Source organism: Triticum aestivum, chromosome 3B (genome assembly GCF_018294505.1).
Source record: "Triticum aestivum cultivar Chinese Spring chromosome 3B, IWGSC CS RefSeq v2.1, whole genome shotgun sequence".
Classification (NCBI taxonomy): Eukaryota; Viridiplantae; Streptophyta; class Magnoliopsida; order Poales; family Poaceae; genus Triticum; species Triticum aestivum.
The window spans coordinates 117,979,402-117,998,973 of NC_057801.1; the positions used below are offsets into that span (position 1 = coordinate 117,979,402).

At 43.1% G+C, this 19,572-nt stretch overlaps 1 protein-coding gene across 1 annotated transcript; it reads right to left on the reverse strand.

Moving 5' to 3' along the window:
- Nucleotides 1–15,434: 15,434 nt before the first annotated feature.
- LOC123068920 (hexokinase-8) lies at nucleotides 15,435–19,288 on the reverse strand. Its single transcript, XM_044491614.1, has 9 exons — nucleotides 18,866–19,288; nucleotides 17,949–18,099; nucleotides 17,670–17,852; nucleotides 17,357–17,431; nucleotides 17,107–17,262; nucleotides 16,904–17,002; nucleotides 16,701–16,831; nucleotides 16,193–16,274; nucleotides 15,435–16,017 (listed from the first exon to the last, which is right to left on the reverse strand). The coding sequence occupies exons 1-9, from the start codon at nucleotides 19,030–19,032 to the stop codon at nucleotides 15,682–15,684; spliced, it is 1,380 nt and encodes a 459-aa protein (XP_044347549.1). The 5' UTR covers nucleotides 19,033–19,288; the 3' UTR covers nucleotides 15,435–15,681.
- Between the last annotated feature and the right edge of the window lie 284 nt (nucleotides 19,289–19,572).

Here is a 19,572-nt window from a genome sequence, read left to right on the forward strand (position 1 = left end):
GCTCAACAAATCAGTGCTTCTCAGGAAGAATTTGTTCCTCCATGCTTAAAGTGCATTGAACGTGAATCTGCTAATTCTTCACCTGAATGTTCAAATGCTTCAACTGTTACAAATTCTTCACCTGCCTCTGCTATCACTAATTCCTCATCTGAGGACATTGCTAGTATCACTGACGATGCAGGGCTGAAGGAATTGTACACAACAGGCATGTACAAAAGCCTCAAAGGGCATCAGATTCTTTGTGATGTACTCAAAAAGCAGATCCTCAACAAAAACCCTAGGAAAGAGGGTATTGCATTTGAGAGGAAACTTAATGCTGATGGAACATATTGGAAGCCTGAGCAGTACACCAAAACCTCATGGGTTGCTGCAAAGGGACCTCCAGTTGATCCATCTAACTTATCTGGCTTTACAAGTGAATCTTCTCATTCTTCTGATGGGTCATTTGACTCCAACTATAAACTGTTCAAAGATCAGAATGGTGAAGTATTTGCTAGATATGTTGGGACTAATTGCAGGAATGGTTCCCCTATGAAGAAAATCTGGGTTCCCAAAAGTTATGCTGAAAGTCTTCAGGTGAATGTCCTCATGACACCACCTGTGAAGAACAGGAACCCCAGATCCAATTCTTCATATGGACCTAATTCTTCACATGGATCAAATTCCTCAAATGGATCAAAGTCCTCATATGATTATCATCGTGCCAACAACTCTGTTTCACAGGGTAGAGCTAAGGGCTATGAATATGCACATTATTCTTCAAATCATTATGTTCATAAGTCCTCAAAGAATTTCTCTGCTTATTCATATGCTTACCCTAACCCCTCTTATGTGAAACGAAATGGTTTGGCCTCTATGCCACCATTCTCTTATGGTGCTCGCAGAGTGATGAACTCTTTGCCACCCCTTCAGATGTGGGTGGTGAAGAAAAAGAACTAATCTCTTCTGCAGGGTCAGGTCTCCAGACGTGCTTTAACGTCTGAAGAATTTGCTGGGGACCTGACAAAATTGCCTGAAAGGACGCAGGCTAATCATGATGAAATGAACTTCCATTTCACACATCCTCATACTGCTATATCTGTTTACAGCTTGATGAAATTCATTTGATGAACTTGATATCATATTCTTCATTGATGAAGCATATGAGATTGTAAGTTACACTAATTCATCTGCAGGATGATCAACCCAAAACCACTGAATGGGTCCTCGATAGTGGATGTACAAATCACATGACTGGTGACAAGAATCTTTTGATGGATGCTCCCTTATCACCGTCACATCTGAAGCACATCATCTTTGCTGACAAAGGCAAAAGTCAGGTATTGGGTCTTGGTAAGGTTGCGATCTCTAAGGATAAACACATGGACAAAGTCATGCTTGTTGAGTCCTTAGGATACAACCTCATGTCAGTCTCAATGCTTTGTGATCTTGATATGGTTGTTGTCTTTGGCAAGTATCGCTGTGTTGTGATTATGGAAGCTGACAATTCCAAAGTCTTCGAAGGCTTTAGGAGAGGAGACTTGTATATTGTTGATTTCTCTACAGGACCACAACCAGCCGTGTGTCTACTTGCAAAAGCTTCAGAAGGCTGGCTATGGCATCGACGACTTGGTCACGCAGGCATGAGGCATTTGCACACGCTTGTGAAGAAGAAGCATGTCATTGGCATTGAGAATGTCAAATTCCTCAAGGATCACTTATGCGGAGCCTGTGAAGCTGGAAAAATGACCAAGGCCAAGCATTCAGCGAAGACTATCATGACCACTACTCGTCCATTTGAATTGCTTCACATGGACCTGTTTGGACCTAATCATTATTCAGCAGTCACTAATGTTGCATCTCTATATGGTTTTGTCATTGTTGATGATTACTCTCGATATACATGGGTACACATTGTTACTTACAAACATGAAGTGCAGGAAGTCTTCAAACGTTTTTCCTCGAGGGCTTCAACCAACTTTGGTGTGAAGATCAAGCACATCAGAAGTGACAATGGAACTGAGTTCAAGAATTCCGGTCTTGATGACTATCTTGATGAACTTGGTATTACTCATGAGTTATCTGCTCCCTATACTCCTCAGCAAAATGGCGTCATGGAGCGCAAGAACAGAACTCTTGTTGAGATGGCTCGCACTATGCTTGATGAATATAAAACGCCTCATCATTTTTGGATTGATGCAATTGATACTGCGTGCCACATCATCAACAGAGTATATCTTCACAAATTCTTCAAGAAGACGGCCTATGAACTCCTCACTGACAAGAAACCCAATGTGAGTTATTTCAAAGTCTTCGGTGCTAAATGTTGGATTAGAGATCCTCACCACAATTCTAAATTTGCACCGAAAGCACATGAAGGTTTTATGCTTGGTTACGGAAAGGACTCGCACACCTACAGAGTCTTCAACAATGCTCTTCACAAGGTAGTTGAAACTGTAGATGTGCGGTTCGATGAAACAAATGGCTCGCAAAGAGAGCACCTACCTTCTGTGTTAGATGAACCAGCACCTGAGGATTCTATCAAGTTCAAGGCAACTGAGGATGTCATTCCTACTGAAGAATTTGCTGAAGAATTCATTTCAGTTCATGAAGAACATCGAGCTGATGCACCTGAAGATAATGCTGAAGAAAATGGTGCTGAAGAAAATGCTGAACAAACTCCTCAGCGACAACCAGCTCATCCTCGCGTTGCAAAAGAAGTGCAAGTGGAGAAGATCATCGATGACATTAGAGCACCAGGTCCCCTCACACACTCAAAAGCTTCACATTTATCTAACTTCTGTGGGCACTATGATTTTGTCTCTATCACAGAGCCCACTAAGGTAGATGAAGCATTTCTGGAGCCGGAGTGGATTCAGGCTATGCAAGAAGAATTACATCAGTTCGAGCTCAACAATGTCTGGGAACTGGTCAAACGTCCAGATCCTTGCAAGCATAATATCATTGGCACAAAGTGGATCTACCGCAACAAGCAAGATGAAAATGGCCTTGTGGTGAGGAATAAGGCACGACTGGTAGCTCAAGGCTACACACAGGTTGAAGGAATTGATTTCAATGAAACTTTTGCACCTGTTGCTAGACTTGAGGCTATTCGCATATTACTTGCTTATGCTAACCATCATGATATCATCTTATATCAAATGGATGTGAAAAGTGCATTCCTCAATGGTAAGCTTGAGGAAGAAGTATATGTTGCTCAACCCCCAGGTTTTGAAGATCCAAAGAATCCTGACAAAGTCTTTAGACTCAATAAGGCCCTCTATGGCCTCAAGCAAGCCCCTCGGGCGTGGTATGATACATTGAAGGAATTCTTCGTGAAGAATGGCTTCACACTTGGTTCACTCGACCCTACTCTCTTTACTAAATCTTATGATGGTGAACTGTTTGTGTGCCAAATATATGTTGATGATATTATCTTTGGATGTACTGACCAACGTTATAGTGATGAATTTGCCTATATGATGAGTGAATAATATCAAATGTCTATGATGGGAGAGTTGAAATTCTTCTTAGGTCTTCAAATTCGTCAACAGCGCAATGGCATATTCATATCTCAGGAGAAATACCTCAAAGATGTACTGAGGAAATTCGGCATGCAAGATTGCAAAGGCGTCAAAATTCCTATGCCCACAAATGGCCATCTATGCACTGATGAAAATGGTATTGACTTCGATCACAAGGTATACCGCTCCATGATTGGTTCTTTATTGTACTTATGTGCATCTAGGCCAGATATAATGCTTAGTGTTTGCATGTGTGCCCGATTTCAAGCTGCACCGAAGGAATCACACCATAAGGCTGTGAAGCATATTCTTCGATATCTAGCTCACACACCAACACTAGGATTATGGTACCCCAAGGGCTCTGCTTTTGATCTCATTGGATATTCTGACTCTGACTATGCTGGTGATCATGTGGACCGCAAGTCAACTTCTGGCACTTGTCATTTCCTCGGACGATCTTTGGTCTGTTGGTCCTCGAAGAAACAGAACTACGTATCACTGTCCACTGCGGAAGCTGAATACATTGCTGCTGGCTCTTGCTGTGCTCAACTGCTTTGGATGAAGCAAACACTCAAGGACTATGGCATCAACATGAAGAATGTGCCTCTCCTCTGCGACAATGAGAGTGCCATCAAGATTGCTCACAACCCAGTTCAGCACTCGAAGACAAAGCACATTCAGATTCGTCATCATTTTCTTCGCGATCATGTGTTGAAGGGCGACATCTCCATCGAGCACGTGAAGACTGAAGAACAGCTAGCTGATATCTTCACTAAGCCCTTGGATGAGAAGAGATTTAGTAAGTTGCGGTGTGAGCTAAATATCTTAGAATCTTCGAATGTTCTTTGAAAAGGACACACATCCTAACACTTATGCAAAATTGATGACTTAGATGTGCAACACATGAAGAAACGTTTTTCTTCAATCAATGAAGAATAACACTCTAAGTGTGAAGAAATTAATGAAGAATTTGATTCTCAGAACCCTACGGCAATTGTACGCGGTGTCTGAAATCATCATTCTTATACGGTGGGTCACGCCACCACCAAAAGTTGAAAATCTTCAATTTGAGTTTTTTTCTCGGTTTTGAAATTCTTCAGTTTTTCAAATTCTTCAACTTTTCAAAATCTTCACTGTTTCCTTCGTTTTTCTTCATTGGCTATATATATATATATATATATATATATATATATATATATATATAAGAGTTTATGTCCTCTACAGCATTCACTTATAGCTATTTCTTCAAGTTGCTTCTTCTGCTAAGTGAATGTGATCGGACCCTTCCCCCTCTATGCTATACTCAACCCAATCTATTCACAAATTCTTCATATGCGTTCTATTTGAAACTCGTTCAAAATCTTCACTGTGTCCTTGTCAGCTGAAGAAATTGCGAACGAAACTTTAAAACAAATCTTATCCAAATTTTCGGTTTTGCCGCTCAAACCATTCCGCATCCCACAATGCATTATTCTATTCACCCACGATCGTACACGATCTCCACTACATAGTACGTGGGTGACACATGTCGTGAGAAGGAGAATGGTCAGGGGCACGTTCGTCCTAAATCGGGCGAACAGTTTTTCACTGTGTCTATAAATACCCCTCTCCCCTTCCTCACTTCATTTACTCCGCTCGACCGTTCTCTCTCTCGCTCGAGCTCCTCAAACCCTAGCGCCGCCGCTACTCCATCGTCGCCGGTGAGGAAGAGCTTTGCTGCCTCGACCTCGTCGCCGTCGTACTCACGCCGACCATGGAAATCTTCACTCCGCCGCCGCCGTAGCTGTCTTCCTCTGCCAAGTTAGGGCGTGGGAGATCTGAACTGACGAACTTCTCATATGTTCTTCTCTGTTCGTCGTGTTCTTCACTTCAGGTAATTAAAAGTTACTTTTATTACTCACTTTGATTCTCAAACTTTCCTGAAAATCTTCAAAGGTGTTTATCCTTTAAATCTTCACACATATGAACACCACACATTATATGATCTTGAAATGTTTCTCTAAGCAATCATTTTCTTCAAGATTCCCTAATTGTGTGGATCTTCGATCTGTACAACTCTAGAACCTAAGACAAGAGCGCTTAGTGAAATTCCTCAAGGTTCATCTGGTCAAATTCCTCAAAACTTGTTATTTTAGAAAAACCTCCTCAGAACGCATATGACCTCTCCAAATTCCTCGCACCTGTACTCTGTTCACAGGTACTCATGTCTGCTGCTGAATCACTAGGTTCTCATCAACTTAACTCATTTGCAGCGTTCCTCGAAGAAAAACTGCATACTTCTTCAGAGAACTCGATTGTTCAAATTCCTCAACTGAAGAATATGGCAGACGGTAAGAAGCCGCAGAAAGGAGGAAAGAAACCTGAGGTTATGACTGCATTTGAAATCCCTGAGGAAATTTATGCTGACTATTGCACACCTGATGAAGAAAAATTTGGCAAAGAAAACAGAAATCAGCGTAAGGTGCGCATTCAGATGATTGAACGGAGATGGGCAAGGGAATGGAGGGAATACAGATATGTGACTCCAAAGTACATGAGGAAATTCGCCCTCAATCCTCCATGCCCAAGAGCTCCATTGGCACCTGGCCAAGTAGCTGAACCCACAAGCATCAAACGTGGTGAGGACTTTCCTGAAGAATGGGCTAAGCACCAAGCTAAATTGGCAAGACAAGCCAAGGAAGCAGTGAAGAAATTCAATGAGGATTCTGCCACTGCTACTGCTACTGAGGCCTCGGTCAAACCAAGGAAATCCATGCCAAAGAAGCCTGCTCGTAAGCCAAGTGCTTCACCAACTGTGCCCTCACAGCAAATTCCTCACACTGCTACAGCTCCACCAAACTCCTCAACAGCTCCTTCAAAGTCCTCAGCTCCTGTGCATCTGGCTTCATGTCAAAGGACTGCTGGTTTCTCGATTGCCTCTGGTGTTTCGGCAAGTTCCTCAGCTGCACCAATTTCCTCATCAGGCCCCACACTATTGAAGACCAAAGCAACAGCTGGACGAGGTCCTCGGCCAAGTCCAAAGAAGAAACAGGTCGCATTCCATGTGCCTTCTGATGATGAAGCTTCTGATGATGAACTTGCAGAAATCATCAGAGACAGACAGGTGAAGGCCGCTAGAGCCAAAGGCACATCTGTGCCACTGCTATTGGATCCCAGGAAAATCCTCGATTATATTGATCTCTGGCACAAGGATCCAAACACCCCAATGCCTGATTTTCATCTGACTCCTGGACAAAGTCATATGTTGACCCATTTCATCACTGAAGAGAAATGGAAGTTTGAAAAGGCAAGAGAGATCAAGAAAGCTCAATACAAAAAGGAGAAGCTCCTGAAGAAAAATGTTGTCAGAATGACACCTGAGGAACTTCTCCAGGCTCAGTCTAAAATTCAAGCCCTCAGCAATGACTTTGATGCCTACTATGCTGATTGGCAAGGAGCTAAAGTAAGATTCGTCAATCTGATGAAGAAATTCACAAATGTTGCAGCCCCATCGCAACAAGAAAATCTTCAGGTTGCCGACTGTGCTCAGCCTGCTGAAGAACATGCCAGCACCGCTGATGACTTTCAGCCTGCTGAAGAACATGCTCGTTCCAGGGCTGGTGAAGAAATTCCAGCCGCTGAAGAGGGCATCCACTAGTGGTGCGCCTAAAGAAACTGAAGTAGTCAGGGCAACTGCATCAGTTGCGCCTGAAGAAAATCAACCAGGTTCCTCAGCTCCATCTGCACCTACACCAACTCCAATTCTTCCATGTGCATTCGATGTGAAGAAGACCAAGGCTGCAGAGCGAGCTGCAGTGAAGAAAAGGAAGGAATCAGCTGCGTCAAACTCTTTGGCTGCGAAGAAAATGAAGCCGACGACCAGCTCACTCGAAAATCCAATTGATGTTGTTCCGATTTCCTCCATGCCATCAAAGGACCTTGTTCCTTTTGGAGAAGACTATGAGATCCCAAGCGGATCTGATGAAGAAAATCATTCTGCTACTTCGTCAGAGCAGATTGATGAAGAAATTGAAGTGGAAGCAATCCCTTCAACCCCAATCATTTCCTCGCCTATGCCTCAGTTCACAGCTGAAGAGGCCGGTGTTGAGGAACTTGAAGAAGATGTGGATATTGGAAGCGCAACGCCAGTGATGAACGATGACTTTTGGGAAAGTCAGCATCCAAATTCTCCACTCTTCACCCCACTCCAACAGATACCTCGGTCCCCTGCTCCAACTGTTCAAATGGGCTCTGAAGAAACTCATCCCACTTCATCTGTTCATGAAAAAATTCCAGCCACTAGTGCTGATGAACCTGCTGCTGTTGATCCTCAGACTGCACCTGTTGAGGAACAAGAAATTCCTCAGCCTGAAGAACCTGAGCTCGCGATTCCTAAGGTGGTGATGCAACTCACTGACACCTCTCTGCCAAAGCCAAAGAATCCATTCTCAAGCAAACAGAAGTTCAAGGCTGAAGATTTCTTTGCCGAGCACGTATTCTTCACTGATTATAATCCATATGATTCTGCTCGCAAAAGGAAGAGGCATTTTTGGACTGCGAGCCAAGCCAATTTCTATTCCTCAGTGCTCTTCAACAAAGACAAAGTCTTCGATCATGCACATATTCCTCATGTGGACATGGAATCTCTGCCCGGCTTTGAGCCAGTCCTCAGTGTTCTTCACGACGCAGGACTTTTGAATTTTTGCATTGATATCTGTGACTGGAATGAAGAACTCATTCTTCAATTCTATGCAACTCTGCACATCACCGGAGACGCTGAAGATGTGAACTCATGGGTATTAGACTGGATGTCTGAAAATACTCACTACAAGGCACCAGCAACTGAATTGCTTCGTGCTCTACCACTCAGTCCTCCACTTGATGGTGCTCGTTGTATCTACAATGAACCAGAACTTTCAAATCACTATATGCAAGTGCTGATGAAGCCTTTGAAGCCAATGCAGGCCCCACGAACCAAATTCCTCGTCAAGGAATTACTCTATGTGCCTCGGACTGTCTATCGAATTCTGACGAAGACAATGAGTCCCATCAAAGGCCACGACTAAAATGATGAAGTCGTTGGCATCATGAAGAATATGCTTTTCAACATCATTCATGGCGTTCCTGTCAACTTCCATGATTTCTTCATGAGGACTCTGGCCAATATTGCTATGTCACCATTCGAGCTGAAGCCCTATGCTCCTTGGATTATGAGATTCATCAGGGCAAGATCTTCACTGGATTACAAAGCTGACACTGTGAACCACGGTAGCTACTTGCCTCCCATTGAAGTCCTCAAACGGACAGTTTCATCAGCTGATGATAAAGGCAAGGCCGCTGCTGTGATCGATGAAGGCATTCGTCCATTGGATGGTCAATTTCGCAAGGCTGCATCTTACTCTACCAATGATGATTCTGCCACACATGACTCTGCCGCAAATACCTCAGCCAAGCAAAATCCTCAAGCCACAGCACCCAGTGTGATGACTGACCATGAGTTACTCCTCATTCTTCATCAGAAGGTTGATCGCAATCACAAATGGGTAAAGCGTCAGTTTGGTGCACTTCTTCACAATATGACCTCAACACACAATGCAGTGAAGAAGAACCAATACTACCTTCATCAAACCTTCAACCGCACCTGGGCTGTCCTCAGTCATGTCTACAGCGCTGAAGAACTGAAGACTATGGGTCTCAAGGAAGAATTTGACTGGTCTGCACCTCCTCTGAAGAAATTCAAGAAGGTCAAAATTCCTCCACTGGTGGCCAGCTCTTATTCTTCATCGCGTGACACTGATGAGTATGAAGATTTGGACGACACTGCGGCAGGCCCTGCTACAACAAACAACCCCGACAACGCTGGCGCTCCTCCATCGACTTGAAATTCTTTAGGGGCGTTAGTCCTCAGTTTCTATCCTTTTGGTCATTTGATGACAAAGGGGGAGAAATCTGAGTTAGTCTTCAAGCGGGTCTATATTAAGGGCATTTTTTTAAGTTACAACTCTCGTTCTTCTGAAACTTTTATTTGGATCGAGTTGTAATCTTAAACCCGATGGTGCACTGATACTTTTGTTGCATTATGCTTTGCATGCTTATTCCTCGTTAATGACATTGCACGCATGCTGAATCTCATCAGGCACCATATTTCATCATGCATTTCAAATTCTTCATATTATATATCAAATGCGTGTATGAATTACAAGATATAGGGGGAGATCTCCATGATTCAACTCTTCAAATGTGCATTGCCTCAAAAGCAAATTCCTCACTATGCACATCTTCAGGGGGAGTTCTACTATATCTTGTAATCAAATTCCTCAATATCAGTGTATACACTTCATATGTTTATCCCCGTTGAAAACTTAACCTATGTTGTCATTAATCACCAAAAAGGGGGAGATTGTAAGTGCATCTAGTGCCCCTTAGTGATTTTGGTGTATTGAAGACTTATAGGTTAAGGGACTAATGCGTTTGTGAGTATACACAGGTCTATAAGTCTATGAGGAGTTTGATATTTACAGAGAAAGTCGACCCCTAAAAATGAAGTTCTTCAACTGAAGACTTTGATATTCTGAAGACTTTCTGAAGACTTTGAAAGTGAAGAAATTGGTGTGACCTTGAAGACTTGGTATTCATTTGTGGAACATGAAGCGTGAAGACTTTTGTTTTCGTAGTTTCATTTTCTCTTTCTTGAGTCATAGGAAACACCGTACTGTTAAAGGGGGTCGAGGAAATACTAAGGAAAAATTTCCATGTGATACTCAACTCAAAATCCTACACCTACCAATCCCTTCGAGTGAAGCCTTTGGAAATCTCATACAGTTCAGTCACTTTCTTCAGTGACAGAGACGAAGTTCTTCTGGTCACTGATGAATTTGTTCTGACTGAGGAGTTAGGAATTCGTCAGTGTGAATTACCTACACAGTGAGGAACATGATAGCCTTGAGGAATTTGAGAGTCAAATTTCCGACCGTTGCTGTGCTGCGCGCCAGCTGTCCCAAAATATCTTATCCACCTAACGGTCATATCATTGAGGGGCATTTATGTCTTATCATGTCGGGCTGCTCCCTAGGCTATAAATAGCCGCCCCCTACAACCACTAGCTGGTTGGCTGCTCCGAGAAAACTTGACACTTGTCATTTGAGAGCAACCCATCCTCCGAGGACTTTGAGCGAAAATCATCAAGTGAGGAAAACCCCAAAACCAAACCCCTACAAACCCAAAGTGATTGAGCATCAGTGAAGAAATTGATCCTGCGTGGATCCGACGCTTGTTACCTTTGAAGACTGTGCTTCTTCCAGATGGTTAGGCGTCAAGGTCTAGAGCATCCAAGAGGAATTGTGGATTGCCGAGTGACCAAGTTTGTGAAGGTTTGGAAGTCGCCTGAAGACTTACCACGAGTGATTGGACGAGATCTGTGTGATCTTAGTTCAAGGAGAATACGGTGAGGACTGGGTGTCCTGAGCTGCATGCTCAGCGACTGGGTGTCCGGGACTGCGTGTCCTCGAGTTTAAATACTCAGCCGCTCCAACCAGACGTACAACTGAGACAGCAGTTGGAACTGGTCTACCAAATCATTGTCTTCACCAACCTAACTAGTTCTATTTCCTCAACCCTTTCATTTCCTCATTACTGTGTTGAGTGTTTGTTCATATCTGTGTTTGAAGACTTTGACTGAAGACTTTCTCAATTTCCTCAGTTCAATTTCTTCAGTCTGTTTGTCTTCATCTTGTGTTATCCTGTGATTACGCTTTCTGTACTCTGTGCTAGTCTTCGTTTCATCATGATGACCATGCTTGTATTCTGTTATGCTTACTTTTGAGTACTTATTCCGCTGCTAATAGTTCTTCGCTAAGGAATTTCCTCACCGGCAAATTCCTCAGTGAAGAATTCATAAAAATCGCCTATTCACCCCCCCCCCTCTAGTCGACATAACGCACTTTCAATCTCGTTACCAGCAAGTCTCTTTACTTGTTCCATAATACATCTCCTCGCGACTAACTCCTTAGTCATTTGCTTGGAAGCTTGTGGTGTGTATTACCGAGAGGGCCCAGAGATACCTCTCCGACACTCAGAGTGAGAAATCCTAATCTCGATCTATGCCAACTCAACAAACACCTTCGGAGATACCTATAGAGCATCTTTATGATCACCCAGTTACGTTGTGACGTTTGATAGCACACAAGGTATTCCTCCGATATCCGGGAGTTGCATAATCTCATAGTCGAAGGGATAAGTATTTCACATGAAGAAAGCAATATCAATAAACTAAAGGATCATTATGCTAAGCTAGTTCTGGCCATGGGAAGCCCGGCCCGATGCTGCTCCCGGGTCGGGCTCGGGCCTAGTTTTTTAGCCTGATGGTCGGGCTGGGCCGGGCCCAGGCCCATCGTTTTTGCACTTTTCTGGAGGGGCCCGGCGGGATTTTATGCATTCGGGCCGGGCTTGGGCCCAAAAATCAGGCCCGATGGCCAGGCTGGGTCCGGGCCTAGGTTTTTTGCCTCGGGCCTGGCTAGGCACGGCCTGAAGCCCGTCCCGGCCCTAGGTTTGGCCAGGTATATGCTAAGCTAACGGGTGGGACTTGTCCATCACATCATTCTCCTAATGATGTTTTTTCCATTATCAAATGACAACACATGTCCATGGTTAGGAAACCTTAACCATCTTTGATCAACGAGCTAGTCTAGTAGAGGCTTACTAAGGACACGGTATTTGTTTATGTATTCACACATGTATTTAAGTTTCCGATCAATACAATTCTAGCATGAATAATAAACCATTATCATGAATAAGGAAATATAAAATAATAACTTTATTATTGCCTCTAGGGAATATTTCCTTCACCAAGCACATTGAGATAGATTATCACTTTGTGAGAGAACGAGTTGCTAATAAGGAACTGGACATTCGGTTTGTACACTCAAAGGATCAAGCCGTGGATGGATTTGCCGAAGCCTTGACCACAAAACAATTTGAGAAGTTTAAACATAATCTAAACTAGCGGAGGAGTTTAGATTAAGGGAGGGTGTTAAATGTACGAGATACTTGGGTCGGCCAAGGGTTGACTTGGTCGCTACTTCTGGGTCTGGTAGGATAGATATTTTCTCCCTATTTAAAGTGCATCTAACTCTCCTACCCACTGTAATCTCTCCCTCTCACGTTTATCTTTGTAACAACTGAACTCCTTGTAACCTATCAAGAGAAGGCTCTCACACAACAATATATTCACACGCAGGCTCCCCTTCGGGAGTTGATACGCTTCCATCAATCATTACAGGGAGACAAAAGGTTGTTGGCCGTTGAAGATGCGCCCGTTGCGGTGCTTGCAAATGGCCCAGGACATGAGCATGATGATTGCGGAAAGCCCTCGGCAATGCATGATGGGGGCATGCGAGCAGGTAGATGACCACCAATCAGAAAACATCGTCGCCGGGCACATCGGAGTAGTCTGGGAGCCGCACCATGAGAGCACCTCATGCCACACCCGACGGGAGAAGGGGCAGCCAACGAACAGGTGATGCATGCCCTCATGAATTTGATCACATAGCACACACCACTCCTCGTGTGGCAGCTCTCGTCTAGCAAGACGATCCGGTTCGATAACGGTCCTAAAGTGCGAGCCAGGTGAATTCCTTTATTCGTAGGGGAACCCATGTCTTCAAAGTGAAGTGCCAATGGTGGCCCGCGATCAAGTCATGGAATAGAGCAAGGTAGCAAGATCCGGCCTGCTATCAAGCTGTGGAATAGAGCAAGACAGAGCATGCTTCACCATAGTCAATCTAGGCTACCCTAAGGCTCGTAGATTCTGAACGCCCTAACTATGGAAGTATATTTTTGTGAAAAACCAGGGGCTCCCCACCTGAATATATTTCTCAATTTTGCAATACATCGTTTGACTGGTTGTTTCACCATGGACATCAAGAATTCAAGATGAGCTAAAAAGAAGGGTGCCCACATAGGGATGCGAACGTTTGGTCTACGGGTGTATCTACACCCTATATGAAAAAAATAGTAATTAAATAAAAAAATAAAAAAATCTGAAAATACTTATGAAATAAATTTGATCTTCCATTGTACTTGTGAAAAAAATCCACAAAAAGGAAAAAATCCCTTTGACTTCATTTGAAAAACAACAACAAATTTTCGACCAAAATAGTGTGATAGCAAATAAATGCTGGTTTTTATTTGTGAAAGTTTATATACTAGTGCAAAAGAAATTCAAGTTTATCCTAAAAAAACTTCTAAAGTATTTTGACAACGCTACGCTTAGAATGTATTAGGATATATTAGATCATACTTGAAACTCTTTTCAAATGTATGTTCCAATCTTATTAAAGGAGGCATAAGTAACTTGGATCATGATTCATGACACGTCCTTTTCCAGGATGGTGGCGTTCTTGGGGCAGACACAAGGGTCGATGCCAAGAACTGTTTGAAAATCCACTTTTGTGTAACAGATAGCCATTTTTGTGTCCTGTGCAGAAAACAAACAATTTGGCGCGAACGTTTCCGTATTTTCAATATTTTGCAGACACACTTTTTGAAATAAAGAAGATCTCAGCTCGTGCCAAAGCATAAAGAATGAAATATGGGAGTAGATCTGTGCTATCTGAATGTTACTTCTCTTTCTTTCTGCTCATAAGACGGCCACAGCGGGCTTATGGTTTCCTTTGCTGCACTGTCAGTATTTGAATCAAAACACGAAGGAGGCCTGACAGTGAGCGCCACTGCACTCTACTCCCTCCGTAAACTAATATAAAAACGTTTAGATCACTAACTCTAGATAGTATTTTCTTGCTCATATGTCCTGTACTATTATGTGTCAAAGTGTTGACACTTTTTTTTCCACGAACATGTTGGATTATTGAGAGGGAGCATTCTTTTATTGCATATGCTGATTCTGACGATCATAGCTGTAAACACCTCTATTACTTACATGATCATTGTGTTCCTTTTTCGGAGAGAAGCAATACAACTTGTTTCTGCAGCAATTTGAGGTGGTATTTGCAGTGACAGCAATGTTGGTGTTTGTGTAATTACAAAAGGTGTAGACCTTTCATTGCAATGATTCAATCTGGCATGGCATGTATGCAAACTTTTTAAATGGTCATGCTCTGCATAGGAAATGATGCAATTCAAAGAGCAGCAGCAGCAGCAACAGCAGTACCTTTATAAAGATCCTGTCAATAGTTTTGTCTGGATCGTTGGCAACTGCAAACCTTTATGGAGCATGCCCGGCGTAACAATGACGCTGACTATTGCTGCGCATATCCCTTACTAATTACAAGAGCATCTCGGGCAGCTCGTCCAAACGGCTGTCTATATGAGATACAGACAGTGAGGCGAAAAACGCTCTCCAGCAGATTGTCTACAGGTATCACTGAATTGGGCCATGAACAATCGATGTGGATCGTTTGATTTATTGCTTTCCACAAAGACAACTCCTTTGAAACCCAAGGCCGGGTCAGTGGAAGAGTGATTATTTCGGGCTCTACATAGCGGCGGCTGCGGCGGTTTGAGAGCCGAATGTGGTAGCCATCTGTATGTTTCTGGGGAAGCTTTTACTTGAGCAAATGATGTGATCTGTCCTGTGTTTCTCCATTATTGTACGTGCTGAATTTAGTGCGGGATAGAGATTCCTTCACTGCTGAAGTCGTTATCCTGATCGCCACAACTTCAGCCTTCCACCTGCACTTGTCTCAAACTTGTCTGATTGGGTCGCTGTCCTCTTCTTTATCACCACAACTTTTGGCCTTTTTGTACATAGTAGTATGCCAGTTTGATGAGCTTTTTAACCTCCAAGGTTCACAAATTAACCTTGTTGATGAGCAATAGTGCAACAGGGCAGTTTGGAGCGTAGGAATTTGACCTGAATTTTGTACTACTAAACAGTTAAAAGAAGCTTGTTACTCAAAAAGATAGTTGCAGATAGTAAATTCCACAAAAAACATAGGACGGAAAGACGGTACTTTACATTCAAAGAAGCTTGTTACTCAAAAAGATGGTTGCCGATTCATGAGACCTCAGGTTCCCTTTTATTTTAACTGTCCAAGGTGACCTCATCTAGCCTCGTTTCGTCATGGACCTCTTACAGTTCCAGCACGGGTACACTGTAAGTACATGCTGGAGAATTAGGTGCCGTTTATCTTTCACCCCTGAAATGGGGACATAAAATGTATGGCAACTAGCTTGCCTACTGCTATTCAACATTTCTGCACTGAGATTGGGAAGCAGCGATCAGGGCAGCCCCTATCCCCGAGCCATCGTCCGCGTGCTTGATGACTACCGACTTCGATGACTGCTCCCCTAGCAGCTCATATAGAGTAGCTTCCAAACATTTGCTGAACTTGGCATAGTGTTCGAACAGTCCTCCATCGATGGCGATGACCGACCGATGCTTGTCGACGCAGCCATCTCTCCCAAGCTTCTTGAGGATCCCTGCAAGGCCCGCAGCAGCCAGCCGGGCTGCCCTTCTTGCAACAATGTCGCAGATCTCAACAACCATTTTCCGCGTCTCTAAGGACGTGCTTGCAATCTGGAGAGTATGCATATCATCTCACTTCAATTTATTTATTTTCAAAAAGAGGGCAACACCCTTGCCTCTGCATCAAGTGATGCACACAGCCTTACCATGTCACTTCAATGTGTGCATACAACTAGTATAACATTTTCAGTACGACCGCTGTGCAATGCTCACAAAGTCAGCATACCTCTAGGATTTCTTCCAGTTTTTCTTCTACTATCTTCAGATTGGGTGTGTCGTCATGGTGCATTGCAGAAATATGCGGAGTCCTGCGTACAACATAAAACCAGATTTATCAGCACATGCCAAGTTTGAATTTGGGAGTACTCCCTCCGATCCAAAATGAGTGTATTATGGATCAGAGGGAGTAGCATTTTGCCATGGTTAGTGAATGGTCTGTTTATTAGAAGATTAAAGCTGATGTGCATCAATAATAACATGCACTTGAATCAAATCCTTGAATCATGTATGCAGCATTAAGCCAGATTTTATCAGCACATGTCAAGTTCAAACTTTGGCAGGACTTGCTACAGTTAATGAATGGTCTGTTTGATTAGGAGATTAAGAACACCAAGCATTAACAGGGGTATGCATTTGAAAGAAATCCTGAATTCCAGATCATCAACAAGATAAAATTCTTTACGACTACATACACATTAGAGCATCAACCGCGAAAGGCTGGGGAAACAGCATACCGGAGATGGAAATGAGTTTTGAGCTTAGTGTGGTCAATTTCACCAAAAATGCCAGATTGCAAGGACAGTTTAAGCAACACCCTCCTTACAATTTCACCTAAATACATTCCTGAGGTTAACTTCTCGTAGATCTGAAAGAACCAAAGTATATGATTGAGCCAATGCTCAACAGCAAGAACAGGCAGACTATAAAATAAACTTGCCTGCTCTCCTGGATTTAAGCTTTCACTATCTAATGCTTGATCGTATTCAGTGACTGGAAGATGGCATGAATAGAAATTACCCCATTCCATATTAATGACCTGGTATATGAGAAGACATCGCACAAATAACTTAGAAACAACAAAATAGTTCAGAAGAATCCTAACATATCCTTGAGCACCACTAGGTTTGAAGTGAAAGGCACCATTTCTCCTGAATTAGGCAGCTCTCCTTCCCATTTTGGTATAGCATTTGCCTTCTCAACATAAGCAGCATTTGTGCCAGTGCCAAATATCACACCTGCGACGACATCTTCATCGTAGTATCTGGCTCCAGCCAATGTCCCAACAGCGTCATTAATCTATTTGAGCAATAATCTCTTACAATGAGAATTTTCTTATGAGGTTACAACTAGATTATATTAGAAACAGTGATATAAACTTCTCAACACTTACTAGTGCAGCCACATGCATGTCTAGACCTTGCTTCTGCATAGCTGTTTGCAGTTCAGCAACTACATCTTTACCTACCTGATATGAGTGAGAAAGAGATTAATTCGAAGGAAGATCCATCTATAGACAGTTAAATATTTGATTTTTGATGATAAACACAGATAAACATAGTTTATTGATACGATTCCCAGAATTTTTTATCCACTATGGTTTAGAATCAAATGATGATACGGGCTTCAAACAGCCGCATTTGGCGACATCATTACATGATACGATGTACAAATATGCTGGGTATGTAAGCACAAGGAATTCTTACAGCATCTTCTATAGAAAATGCCTTTGTCCACTTGACAAGGGTCCCTGATGCAACAGACCGTTGCCTCACTGGGAAAGAAAATGTGAATCCTAGTTTCCGTGTCTTCTCGTTTGACAAGCTAGTACCCTTCTCTTCATCAGCCACAAACTTGGCTAATTCAGAAGCAATGAAACCAAACAATTCCTGTAAAATGGAAAATGAACACAATCAAATAATAAATCAAAGAAGAACATCAGATCAATTCAAAGTTACCGAACTAAGCATATACTAAAAACATACAGAGGAGCTCCCTGACATCAAATGTGGTGGGATGGCGACTTCTCTGGACTCGCAGCTAATGACATGCTTATCATTGCCACCTAGCTGCACCTTCAAGACACGGAAGTTTGTCCCTCCTAGGTCCAGTCCATAGAACAAACCTTCCTCTCTCCTAAATTTGGTAGCACAAAAGTAAGCGGCCAAATAAGTCTAAAGTGTGCACTGGTTAAACATAAATTGCCTGCAGAAATCATCTATCTTTACCATTAAATCTATTTTTTCAGAGGAAAGGCATCGGGTGCCCAGCTTTAAATTAATAAAGTCAACAGGTAGCAGCAGGAGTCATACACCATCAAATCTACTCCCTCCGTCCCATAATATAAAAGCGTTTTTCACACTACACCAGTGTAAAAAACGCTCTTATATTATGGGACGGAGGGAGTATCAATCAGCTGACCTGAAGCCCGATAAAATAACACCAAAATGGACGACATTATAGTGCTATGAACATAATAAGGATCCAGTATTTCTAGTTTCTCATGACCGATATGTCCGACATCCATGAGGTCAGTTAATAAAATGATCAACTTATTCTGGTCTTATTATAATGGTATAATGATGATAAGGATGACATATCTCTATTTCCCAATTACAACCCGACATATCCCATCCATTCATGGGTGCCCTTGTTATGTTATGCTTGCTGTAATTCATATGACCATAGTCTTTGATATACACGTACTCCATCAAACGTCAACTACTCAACTGGTTCAAGTTAAACATCAACTGATTCAAACTAGTAGACACATAAACGACTAACTGTCGAGGGTGAATAGACAGACATTTTCAGGGAGCATGAACACAAGAACTGAAAGACCAACGCTTCCTGTGATTAGACAAACAGATAACAAGCGAGAGCTGGAGTACATAAAACTAACCCCGTGGGGAGCTTGTCAACGTAGGAGAGCAGCATCTGGACCCTGCTCCCACCCTCCTTCCCCAGTCCCGCGCACATCTCGTCGGCCATCGCCGCCGCCACGTCGCACAGCAGCGACGGCGGCGTGGCGCACTTCTCTCGGAGGTCCGCCACCACCTGCTCCGCCATTGCCGACGGCACTCCCAATCTCCCGAAAAGGTAGATGAAGGGGAAATAACTGAACTGAAATACAGTAGCAGGGACAGGAAAGGAACTGAAATACAGTAGCAGGGTCCAAAATATTCGACCGCCCAAGAAAGAAGATTTGAGAAAGGCGGGGGGCAGGAATGGGGTGGCGTCACGTGATATTCGGCGCGACGAGCAGGGATGGTGGCGCGACACGTGAATTTTGGCCGGGAGCGCTTATCTCTTCGATCGGCTCGGTGGAGCGGCGGGGAAAGGTTGGCTCTGGCTCGTGTGTTGTCGCTCAGTTCTACCTCTTCGGGAAACACGCAGCACAAATGCGGTTTATCTGTGGATTCCAGAAATAAAAGTTTTCTTTTATATTAAATGACCCCCAGAAAACCTAATCAGCTTGATTTTTTTGACAGGAAGGCCTTCATGGTTAGTTTTATTAACCTCAAATAATGCTTACATCGTCTAAAAAATAGCAATAATAACCGAAGGTGCATCCACCCATAAAAGAAGGGGTGTTTGCACGTCCCCACT

Excerpts from the sequence above, each read along its gene's own strand:
- LOC123068920 (XM_044491614.1), bottom strand. The coding sequence starts at position 19,032 with ATGGCGGAGCAGGTGGTGGCGGACCTCCGAGAGAAGTGCGCCACGCCG. Across the intron at positions 18,100-18,865 it reads GTTGACAAGCTCCCCACGGG|GAGAGAGGAAGGTTTGTTCT; the intron begins GTTAGTTTTATG and ends TACCAAATTTAG. Across the intron at positions 16,275-16,700 it reads AAAACTCATTTCCATCTCCG|GACTCCGCATATTTCTGCAA; the intron begins GTATGCTGTTTC and ends TGTTGTACGCAG.